The following is a 12,818-nucleotide window of genomic DNA, read 5'->3' on the forward strand; positions in this document are numbered from 1 at the left end:
ATAGCAGCTTTATAATAGCCAGTAGCTGGAAACAACCCAGATGACCCTCAGTGGAAGAATGGACACAGAAAATGTGGTACATTTGTACAGCAGTATACTACTCGGCTCTTAAAAAGGACGACTTCATGAATTTTGCAAACAATTGATGGAACTAAAAAATGTCATCCTGACTGAGGTAACCTAGACACAAAAGGACATATATGGTATGTACTCACTGATATGTAGATATTAACCCCAAAGCTCAGAATAACCACTATACAACTTTCAAATCATATGAAGCTTAAAAAGAAGGAAGACCAAAGTGTGGATGCTTCAATCCCACTTAGAAGGGGAAACAAAATAATCACAGGAGGCAGAGGGAGAAAGGGAGAGATTTGACTCAAGGAGGGGAGGAGGAAATGGTTGGCAGTATCAGGTATGGGGAAAAAAAACTGGAGAAAAGTCCAGAAGGCCAGGAGAATGAATAGGAATACGTACTGAGGGGAGGGGAAACCACTAGAAAATCTTAGATGCCAGGGATGGGAGAGGCTCTGAGGACACAGTAGGGTGGACATTAGTTGAAATACACAACAGCGTGGAGATAGAACCTGAAGAGACCACCTCTAGTAGATAGACATTGCTCCCAGGTGAGTAACAGGGCCATCTACCCATCTCAAAAAAATTAACCTAGAATTGTTACTAAGGAAAACACAGACTGAAAGAAAGACCATCAAGAGACTGCTCCACCTTGAGATCCATTCCACCTTCAGACACTAAACCCAAATACTACTGCTGATGCCATGAAGTGCTTACAGACAGGAGCCTGGTATAGTTGTCCTCTGAGAGGCTCTGCCAACAACAGAGGCAGATACTCACAGACAACCATTAAACTGAACCCAAGCATCCCAATGGAATGGTAAGATGAAGGCCTGAAGAGGGTTGCAACCCATATGAAGAACAACAATATCAACTAACCAGACCCCTCAGAGCTCCCAGGGACTAAACTACCAACCAAAAAGTATACATGGGTAGGTCCATGGCTCTCGTTACATATGTAGCAGAGGATGGCCTTATCTGTCATCAGTGGGAAGGGAGGCTCTTGATCCTATAGAGCCTTAATGCTCCAAGGAAGGGGGATGCTAAAGGGCTGAGGCCAGAGTAGGTGGGTGGATGGGGGAGCACCCACTTACAGGGAAGGAGGAGGAGGGATGGGGTGGGGGTTTGCAAAGGGGAGAGTGGGAAGGTGGGGACAACATTTGAAATGTTAATAAATTAAATAAATTGTAAAAAAAAAAAAACAAAGCACACACACGAGGAAATTGTAACAACTTTTATTTCTAAAAACAAAAACAAACAACAACAACCAAACCAAAGAAAACAACAAAACAAAACCAGCTGCACAAAAAGAAATGCACTGGGCTGTCAGACAGTCACAAACTCCTAACAAAAGTCAACAGTTTCCTGCAAAAGAAGTACGCCTTGGCCCTCAGGATGTGGTTAAGACAAGCATGTTCCTGTGGTAATCATTTCCCAAACAAGAAAAACAGACACGCAGAGCTCTGCTCAGCTGTGGCTTACCTCCTATCCTGGTTTATGAGAAAAAGAACAGAATAGACTGAACTGTTTCAAGGAACAACCAAGGAACAAATACTGAATTACGAATCAGCTAATGCTGTCAGATGGTTCGGCTTTAATTGGACAGCAATAATTTAATTGATAATCGGAAGAAATACCTTAACATAGCTTGATATTTATCAAAAACATCTTTTCTCATGGCACATTAATATATATTAGAGGTGCATGTAGCATTCCACAGCCACTGTAAATAAAAGCTATATGTAGTTCTGAAGTTTTTAGTTAATCTAAAAATAAATAATAATCCCATAAATACGTTGAATTCAATTAGAATAATGTATACATTTAGTCCCACACAGTCGTATATTGTTTTCTTAACCTTTTACTTTAGCAGTCTTAACTTCATATAATATCTACATATCAGTGCTGTTTTGTCCACTGCCCTGGTCGTAGTCATAAATTCATTTTATTGGCCATCCTTATAACCAATGTATATCAACTATTCAGTGACTATAAGTGATCCACTAATCCCCCTTCATTCATTTCTGTTTTCATCTTGTATTTGCTAACCTAGATGTCAGCAATGCTTGGCAGCATAGAATGCTCATCATTCACAGCACGACTGTTTTACTCAGAATCTGCATGTAAGAGCTGTCACTTTTATGTCTTCACTTCTAAGGATGAAATGAAGTATGGCCAGGAGAGTTGGGGGGTAAAATTAGTGTTACCTAAATCTAATGCACAGTGCACCAGACTGCATATTTAAAATTTACCATCTTAAGTGAGCATAATGAGGAGAAAATAAATTAAGTTTATCATCATTGTTATCATTATCATCTTCATCATTATTCATAAATTGAGGTACCAAATGTCTCCAGTACTCAGGGATTAGAGACCTGAGGTCAGTTAGTGGTGAATAATGAATACCCACTGTTTAATCCCAAAGGTTTTTGAACAGGCAGGTGGCATTTCCATTTCCTTAAAACATTAATGATTTCTTTGTTCTGGGGACCTCTGAGCTCTTAATATGAAATATATCACAAATTATTATAATCCATATGTATTGTATATTTATATCAAATTATCATACTGATTTCATAAACATGTTTAATTTAAATGTAAAATAACATTGAACTAAAAACATATACAGAATATGCAGTTTACATCCAATCCTCTTTTATTATTTGAATAAAATTCTGTAAGAATTTATGCCACTCTAAACCATAACCAATTTCTTTTCAATTTTGCTTATGAAACAATATACTATTGAGGTAAGTTATTTTGAAATAATCTTTTAACAATTGTTTTTCAAATAAAGGTAGATAGTTCATAAAAGGAAAATTCTAGTGAGGCATTCTTCTAGCATTTTCTTGCTCAGTGCAGCACATTTAAGTTCTTTTAGAATGGTGAGTACTCTAAGCAGGTAAAACTTAGTCATATACATGAATTAACACAAGAGAAAATGTAAATGTAAAATGTCTATTTTCATTAATAGGAATTAAATAAAGTGTTACAAATTAGCATTAAGAAGAATTTATTATGATTTCACTCAAATCATTCCATATTAGTATGTACCTTATAGTCTTCATAATCTTTGCTATCGAGTAAGTTCCTTTTCTTCAGTTCTACACGATGATCCTCAGTGAATTCTGTTTGTCCATGTGTAAGAGAAGTCTGCTCATATATGGGATTTCCGCTGAAAAACAGTTCTTTCCAATCACGCATCATCTTATGTGGAATAAGACTATTGAGACAAAAAGAATAAAGGAAGTGATCAATGAATAGTTTATTGAAAGGCACACCTTACCTTGATCATTGGCCTGATGCTATATTTATGTAAATGACTGCACTTAATTTGACTTAAACATAAATGATTATTTCAAGCAATTTTAAGGATCATCACATGTACAATGTCAGAATTACCAATATACTTTAAACTTCTCTGTTACAATAATATGTGCATAAGTAAGCTGTTATCTTAAAGGAGCTTTGGTACCCACTTACTCTAGTTGGTGCTTACAGGAGTAGAATATTCAATCATGTAAACCAAGTCTTTAGGTTGTAACCATTTGGTGCCAAAGCTGGGGTTAGGCTCGGTTTTTGGATCATGTTCATTGTTTCAGATAAACTGTTCTCTTATGGTTTAGACAATAAGATGGTTTGGAGAGTCAGGGATACTAAGCAACATTTAATTCCAGATGTTTTAGGAGATACAAGAGTGAATGCAGTTCCTCACCTCTGATAGCCAGCTATGGGCTGAAGGAATAACATTAACAGGAAGAGAGGTGCAGCTGAGAATAGTACAATGGGAGAAAGCAACAGTTTGACCTGACACAATTTGTTGGTTTATGAGAAGCTGTGGTGAAGAAATGTCTGCCTAGCTGAAGCCCAGAGAAGGTAATCAGGACAGGGTGACCAGAGAACACCTTTGAGGGAACAAAATCATTATTGGGATAGTCAATCAGGGTGTGTAATGTACCAATAGCTTACAGTTTTAATTGCCCAATATATTTCATGGTATGGATGTACAACAATTTAACCATCATTTCCTGAACAGCAGATATACTATTATTAAACTATTACTGTATGGATTCTTAGAAGCATATATACTTAGGCTTCTGTGTCAATATACATCTGAAATGTTTCAGGGAAAATGTCTGTATGAAAGTTGGACATTATGCTTTTTAAGAAACCAACACGCTCTTTTCCACACGGGCTCCACCAATTTTTACCCTTACTAATAGCGAGTGAGTGATTTCTCCACATCAGAACCAAAGGCATTTGCTGCCATTTCCCCTCATTTCAGACATTCTGATAGTTATCTCTCACTGTGGGCTCAGTTGAAATTTCTCTAATGTCTAATGAGGTTGAACATTTTGTATGTATTATGCAACATTATAGGTCTTTTTCTTTCTTTGCTGAATTTTCTAGTTTGGATTGGTTTTGTTTTATTTCTTCTCTGGTAAAGTTTTTGTGTATTTCTCTCTGTTTCTTAAAAGCATGTATTCTTTTGTGATTTCTGATATGAGTACAGTGTATTCATAGAGTGTATTAGCTCATACTATACTCACCCCAGTCCTCAACTCATCGTGAATGTTTATATTATCCTTCTACCAAGATCATTTCTTCTTCTTCCTCCTCTTCTCTCCCTCCTTTTTCTTTATAACGCACTGTGAGTATAATTAATCCTGTCCATATGCACATGGATAAGGTTCCAACTGCTGGAGCACAAACAACCAACCCACGGGCATTGCTATTGAAGCACACTGTCTTGACCTCATCACTAAATTCGGCACTTCTGCCAAGATGATGGATGTTGTGGGCTGGGAAAGTCAGTAGTTTTTCTTCCAGTCAATTTAGGGAATGCACATGCAAGCTGCCACTCCTCTCTCAAGCTGACTGTGAGCACTCTATCCAATTCTATGTCTCATAGTCTTTTTCAAAGCAGGTCTTTAATTTTATGAGTCCATTTAATGATTTCTATCTTTTGTATAGCAATAAGATTTAATTGTAATGAAGTACAAATTGTCATGGTTTTTCCCTTACAAATCATGATTTTGGTACCAGTCTAGGGCCTTTTTTGCCTATTCATACAGAACAACAGAACATTTCTCTCACAAGAAAAATGTTATACTTTTTTACATTTCCACCTAGGACTTGTTTTCATTGAATTTGTATATGTTATGTGGTAAATAGTTCCAAGGTCAAGAACTTTTTTCTTCTCCTGTCTATGATTATCCAATTGCACTAATATTATTTCCTACATGGCTATCTTTCGTTCATCAAATTGCTTTAGAAATTTAGTCAAAATCAGGTGAGTGGTTTTGTGTGTGTGTGTGTGTGTGTGTGTGTGTGTGTGTATCCATTTGTATATATATATATATATATATATATATATATTATACATACACATATATACATACATATATACACACATACATATGCATATATACATATATACATATATACATATATACATATATACATATATACATATATACATATATACATATATACATATATACATATATACATATATACACATATACATATATACATATATACATATATACATATATACATATATATACATGCATACATATATACATATATGCATATATGTGTGTATACACACACACACACACACACACACACACACACACACATATATATATGTGTGTGTCCACATTGATTTCTTTTTCGATTTCACTGTTTGCAGATTACACTCTATAAGTGTTTTACATTTTTTGAGGTCTGTTTCTGGTCATGGTTCTCTAGAGGAACATAACCAATGTTCCAATGTTCCTCTCTGTTTCTGGTGATTTCCTTTGCTCTAAAGTCTATTTGCCTGATATCAGTATAATATCTCCTGTTTTATCTTTATTAATATGTACATCTTCCATAATTTTATTTTTTACCCTTAATCTGCCTATGTCATTCTATTTTAAATAATTTCATATAGATGAAAAGTTTGCTCATATTTTTGATTCCCTCATCCCTGTTTTTAATTAATATATTTAGAGATGAAATTATTATATGAATGTGAAGTCTATTAATCTGTATTTCATGGAGTTCTAATTCTTTGCTTGTTTCTTTATCCTTCTTACTATGGATTAAATGATTATTTCTGCAAATTATTTTAATCTATATGTAACATACCCTGTACAGGTTTCTTAGTTTGTGTAACAGACGTTATATTGTGTATGTAATTTATACATCTGCTAGGATCCTTTTACTTCTAACAATAAAAGCAAGGACGGATGACCTAATTTTTATGTTTCTTTATGCTCATCAGATTGTAATGACAGGCTTCCTGTATGTACATTGAGACGTACACTTCACAGTGGCACAGTGACCTTCACATCCCCAAGTAATATGTCTTCTAAAGAAGACAAGGAAATCCTCACTTGTCCTATTGTTTACTGCATGCTTTCTTTGCTTTGCCTAGTTCTAATTTTCTTTTATAGAAGGATTTTCTTCTCCATATGAAAACATCTTTCAGCCACTCACTGGAGGGTAGGCACGCTGCCGACAAATGTTCTTGGTAACCATGTCTAACAATGCCAAATATCTTCTTTGTTTATGATAGTTTTCTTTAAACTTTTATACATTTATTTTCTCCTGTTATTTTGAAGCGGTTTGTGTGCATGTATGTTTGTTCGCCACATGCATGGCTACAGAGTTTAGAAAAGAACATCAAATTTCATGGAACTGGAGTAATACATAATGTGACTCACCCTGTGGATGCTGGAAACTGGACCTGGGTCTCTGTAAGAGTGACAAATGTTTTTACATTCAGAGCCATGTTTCCAGGCTCCATTGATAGGTATTTCAGCTGGGTTTATAATGTGAGTTATTTGTTCTGAACTTGAAAACTACTGTGTCACTTCTGAAATCTCTGGTTTATGGGAAGAAATAATTGATCTTTTGAAATATTTTGCTTTTTAGATATTTCCCTGTGAAGCTTTCATGGTGCATCTTTCCCAAGCTTCCAGAAATTTAATTATAATATGCTTTTATATGAACTTATTTGGAGTCTAATTTTTGAACCTGTAAATTGGTAACTCTTGGCAGGTTAAATAAAAAGTTCGGATATTATTGTTTTGAGCACGATTCTGCTCCATTTATTTTCCACTTTTGGGACTGAAATAATATGTGTAATAGTTTGTATCCTGAGTTGCTTCCATAACCTAATTGCTTGAAAGCTTGGTTATTACACTGTGGCACTATTTGCATGGAGTGGAACTCTTAGGTGGAAGGGACCTGGTAGAAAGTTAGTTCATGATGGCGCAACTTGGAGAAAACATTGGACTCTAGGTTCTCTCTCTCTCAGTTCTCTTCTGCAGGTAGAAGATGGGCTTCTCTACCACATAGTTCCCTTCCCAACATCTTCTACCTTGCACATGCCCAAAAGGAACAAGGTCAAATAATCATGAACTAACACTCTTGAAGCTGTGGTTCAAAATAAAGAGGACACCCTTATAAAGATGTTCCATCTCAGTATTTTGGGCAATGAGAGAAGACAGACATGACATTAATAACTTGCCCAGGACAGAACTCTACTTATTTTTAAACCTACCATCTCTGTGTAGTTGGGTAGTTTCTGTTAGTCTGTCTCCTGTTCACTGAGTCTTCAGCCTGTCCATGTTATCCTGCTGTTCTGCCCAACCACTGAGCACTTATTTTGGGTACTGTACTTTTCAATTATAAAATCTCTGTTTAATACTAATTTTTATTGCATCTCTCTTCTCAGATTACATTTTCTCATTTGTTTCCAGGAGCTTATAATTGCTGGCTGAAGCTCTTTACCATGGCTGCTTAAAAACCTTAATTAGGTAATTTCAAGACCTCTGTCATCCAAGTGTTGACATCTGCACTCATGTTCCAGGGTTATAACAATCTACTGCAAGCTGGGTGCGGGAAAAGAATAGTAATTGGTTGTCCCACACAGTGTTGAAAGCTAGAATTTTTAATTCAAGATGTTGGTTAGCCCAGGTATCTTCTGAAAACCATGGGAAATTCTCAATTGCCTTTCCTATTTTCTGATAGGCTGGAAATATTTGATTTCACATGGCTTTCAGCTCAGTAGCATGCTGTCCTTGTGATAACATTGTGCCAGCTTCTCTATCTCTACTCTCTCTTCTAGTGATACCAGTTACATTGGATTAGATACCATCTCACCATAATCTGTCATATCTGTGAGATCTCTGCTTCCAAGCAAGGTCACATATTAAAATCTGTGGGAAATTAACTTCAGTATATAACAGCATCATCTGTTTGTACTTTCAGTTTGTGCTCTTCCTGCTACTTGACATGACCAGCGATGACCTTTTGTGTCACTGTTTAGAAAATTTTGTACCTCAATCTTGTTTGAGTTTTTCCCCCTGACAATGCTCTGGCAAAGGAAAGTAGAAATGTTGTTCTTTTACTGGCAAGTATCGAGTCCCTAAGTGCCTCCCATGAGACATAAGGAATGGATCACATTGCCACTTTTGGGAGGAGGTAAGAATTTTGCTTTCACAGAGTCTCCATCTGATCTACTGTAGAGTTATTTATATGCCTGCGGAGTTTTTCTACTTGGCCCCCTCCAACACAGGCAATAAAGACTGCATTTTTGAGTAAGTATAATTTATTTTCAGTTTATTAAACTGTAGCATATTTTTAACCTCAAAATGATTTAACCACAGATTATGTAATTGTCATTACCTTAAAAAATGACCATTTAGATAAAACTTATGAGTAGATGAAGACATGTCCTTGCCCCAAATAATATGAGAAAGTAATCCTTTTCAACCCTTTGCTTCTGCCTTTCTCTTCATAAAATCTGCTTTGCCTATTGATTATGTCTGCCTTGATTATCAATTGTTTCTGCTTTGCCTACTGATTGTGCTTATGGATGTGTCTGCTTTGCCTATTGATCATGACTGCTTTGCCTATTGATCATGACTGCTTTGCTTATTGATTATGTCTGCCTTGCCTATGGATTTCTCTGATTTCCCTATTGATTGTGCCTGCTTTGCCTATTGATCATGTCTGCTTTGACTATGATATGTCTGCTTTCACTATTGATTGCGTCTGCTTTGCCTATCGATTTGTTTGCTTTGACTATTGATTGTGTCTGTTTTCCCTATCGATTTGTCTGCTGTGACTATTGATTGTGTCTGCTTTGCCTATCGATTGTGTGTGTGTGTGTGTGTGTATGTGTGTGTGTGTTTGCGGTCTCACTATGCTCACTGCTGGAGTGATGTTGGGTTAATTATGCAAAGAGACACTTACTTATTTGTCAGCAACCTATAGTCTGCCACCTTCGTGCACAAATCAAGTATTTGATCCAAAATCTCTGCACAAATCCCATAATGCTTCTCATAACGCTCTTGGGCTCTTTCCACCGAGATCTTTTCATGAATTTTTTTCTCCCTCAAGGTTTGTTCTGCAAAATCAATCTTGGCTTGTTTGGCGAGAGCCTAAGAAAGCAAGAACAAACCTTTGGTTTAGGTCGGTATCATTATGCCATCATTCATATGAAGACAGTATCATAATGCCCAAAAAAATCTTTAAGTATAATGAAATCCCTTTTTAGTTTAGGATTTGATTGATCAAGAGTCAGTTTTGACTCATTACTACAGTAAGCATTAGGTATGACAGGAAAGGCCGTGCTACAGAGGCTCCACGTTTATCTCACCAGCAAAACGCTACAGTAGAAAATGGTATGGATGGGAAAAAAATTAGTTTCACAAAACTATATTGGATTTCAGGCTTTCCTGAATGTTTCCCAATTGTAGCATTTGCAAAGAGTCAAAGATAACAGAGAAACAGTCCAGTCTAGGTCAGATGACAAGCATAGCTGGCTGATACTGAAAAACTCGGTGACCAGGGCTCCTCCACCAAGAACATGTTCTATGACCACTGAACTTCCCATTTCCGTATGATCTTATGGACTGACTACATATGTGATAGTTACTTGGTTATAGTGCTTTGAGATAACACACTTAACACATTCTAAGTGGGTTAAAGCCCTCACTACCTTTATAAAAGCATAACATTCATTTGTAGCAACGTCTATTCCTACAGAGAGTAAACATGTAAACATCTTATCACCACTCTCTACTCGATTGCAACCATTTTGTTTAACTCGTTCTTTACATAAAACACAGGCTGGCTGAGCTGAGAGTAACGCAATGCTTGGTTGAAGGGGTTTTGTTCAGAAAATTCTACCAGCTGCTTCAGAAATTGTGCCATGTGCTAAGGTGCCCCAAAATACCATCTAACTCCTGTGACTTAATCCAGCCAGTGAGTAGAAAACAGAAACAAGTGTAGGTTTCTCAGGAACTATCTTCAAGGTCAAGCCCCAACTTGTGTGCAGAATTAAAGTTCAAGTATGTAAGAATCCCAACAAATGGTTTATTTCTCGCCCAGTTTCAATTTCTTCAAAGGAGAGATATTAACAATGTTTCTATGCCTAGAAAAATTAACCGAACAATTTCATCTGAGTAAGTCCTTCTCACAATGCTGCTAATAAAAGATAAGACTTGTGAAAATGGACTGCGATGTAAAGTCTATCATTTGTTTTACTGCGCCGGTCTTATTTAGCATGTGTGCTTTTAATCTCTTGGGGTGGATGACCTCTCCGATCAATCCGTTGTCCTTGGTGGATGCAGGAATGGCGCTAGCCTCTTTCATTGCTGCCTGGTTTCACTTTTTCACCCTGCCGAGTGGGTAGATCTGAGACAGAGAGCATTATGTCATGGTTCATGATATCAAGATTTGCTCAGACATGGAAGAAACTCGCCAGATGAGAATATGTTGATAGTGGCACCAGAATAGCTGGAGCTGAAGGAAATGATGTAAGCCCTGTTCTCCCTCTTCCATCTTAGGTTCCTCAGTGTTCCTCTTCTTTTCCATCCACCTCCTTAGTCACCCCTGTACATTTTACCTCTTCCATTAGCTCTGTGCTAGTCTGCCTTACAGTGCTATCTTATTTATTATATTATATCACGACATGCTGTGGCCTTAAAAGAAGAAAGGGGAATATAAAAAAAAAAGTCTGTGGCATAGTAATTCTGAATAGCAATAAGATTGGGCTACAGAGACCTACAGGAATGCTCTGATCCTGACACATTTTTATATTTTTGGCTTCTCTTTTCTTATGTGTAAAACATACAAATAGTGTTCACCTGTGGTTTTTGCAAGACTTGTCTATGCATATAATGAGAAGATCGCCATTTCATTTCGAAGCAACTGCTCAACATTTTGTGATTAATTATTATTTATAACAGTAGGTGGCACCAAATTTTAAAATCAAGTACTACTGGTCTGGATGAAATGTGCCTTGTCATAGAGTGCCATAGAAGGAGCCAGCAATCTGGTGAATGGTTTTCCCTTATTTCCCGAAGGAGCTTCTCTCCTGGCCAGACTCATTTACGAATGTTTTATGACAGCACATGTTAATCACAGGAGTTCCCTGTCTCTGCCATCAACATTGATAAACTGATAAGTATGAGTTTCCCAATGGGAAAGAGACAGAAATTGAGTCAAGAAATCCATTGATAAACAAAACTATTTTTGTTACAAGAAAGGATACACAGGAAGTTCAGAAGAGATATGATGTAGAAAATGAGAAACACATTGGATATTTTGATTTTTAAGTTTCAAAATAATATCATAGTAGCAATGAACATACCCAGGAGACAGTCTTGGTTTCTAGGCACTGTTCTCACTAAGATTAAATTAAAGTGGCCCTGCATCCCCATGGATTACTTTAGTTTAGAGGAAGGAGCAGTACAACACAAACCAGAGATATTGTGTAATGAATTGTTTACTTTAAACTAATTCTTTCTTATTGAATGAAAGCTTCTTTAAAGCTCTCATTCTGCCTCGGAATAGTCTCCTAAAATGGTTTACATCAGTGCTCACACTAGTAACCTTAGTGAACCTTAGAGACTGGAAAGTCCATTGGGTATCCGAGGTAAAAACATAATAATTCAAGGAAATGGAAATTAGATGATCATCATCAGTCCTCTGTCAGCAAAACTATACCTGAAGAGAGTGAGGAGATGTATTTTAGGGATTCAAAGGAAATAAAGATGAACCAAGTGTTTCAAACTGACAAGCACGTACAGAGGCACATACTATCATCAATAGTCGAAAACCCAGAGACTATAGTGCTCATGAGTGCTTCCTGAAGAATCATTTGAATTAGAACTTAAGGCAAGCAAAAGCGAACACAGAACTGGTGGCCAGCATGCGGTGCTGAGAATCAAGACAGTTGGTGGGGGTTGCACAAAGTAGGCGCTTCCTCCTCCCATGTCGGACACTGTCAACCCAGTAGAACTTTTAATGGAGATTTTAGTTACCGCTTCCCTATCAAGAGCATCCTGGAAATCCTTAAGTCGTCTTTCTTCAAACTGTTTCTCTCTGAAAATTCTATTTTGCCACAAAACTTCCTTCTCGTGGCGAACGTGCATGAGCTGCACAGCAATCCTGCGTTCCTGCTGGGACTGGCGCATGAGCCGGTGAATGAGCTGCTCCTCCCGGTAGGCCTCCTGCGAACAGCAGCATGAGAGCCAATGACTTGACAAAGTCGAGTCTATGTTACCCAGTGACCCAGTGGCTGGTTTGCAAATCATGTGTGAAAGAATGCTAGTTCACTTCTGCCCTTTGGATTAACATTGACTAGAACTCACACGCCTGCACGTGTGCACATGAACACACAAACACACACACACACACACACACACACACACACACACAGACACCGACGCCAT

At 37.3% G+C, this 12,818-nt stretch overlaps 1 protein-coding gene across 2 annotated transcripts in view; it reads right to left on the minus strand.

Moving 5' to 3' along the window:
• SPEF2 (sperm flagellar 2) overlaps positions 1-12,818 on the minus strand; it is a gene marked incomplete at both ends in the record, with an annotated part of 153,734 nt that overhangs the window by 110,393 nt on the left and 30,523 nt on the right. For both annotated transcript variants that reach the window (XM_080933724.1, XM_080933725.1), the window contains 3 exons: positions 3,130-3,298; positions 9,331-9,518; positions 12,408-12,596. In XM_080933724.1, coding sequence (XP_080789850.1) covers positions 3,130-3,298; positions 9,331-9,518; positions 12,408-12,596 — 546 coding nt within the window. The remainder of the gene's footprint in view (positions 1-3,129; positions 3,299-9,330; positions 9,519-12,407; positions 12,597-12,818) is intronic.

This window comes from Micromys minutus (assembly GCF_963924665.1).
Source record: "Micromys minutus genome assembly, chromosome: 20".
NCBI classification, from domain to species: domain Eukaryota; kingdom Metazoa; phylum Chordata; class Mammalia; order Rodentia; family Muridae; genus Micromys; species Micromys minutus.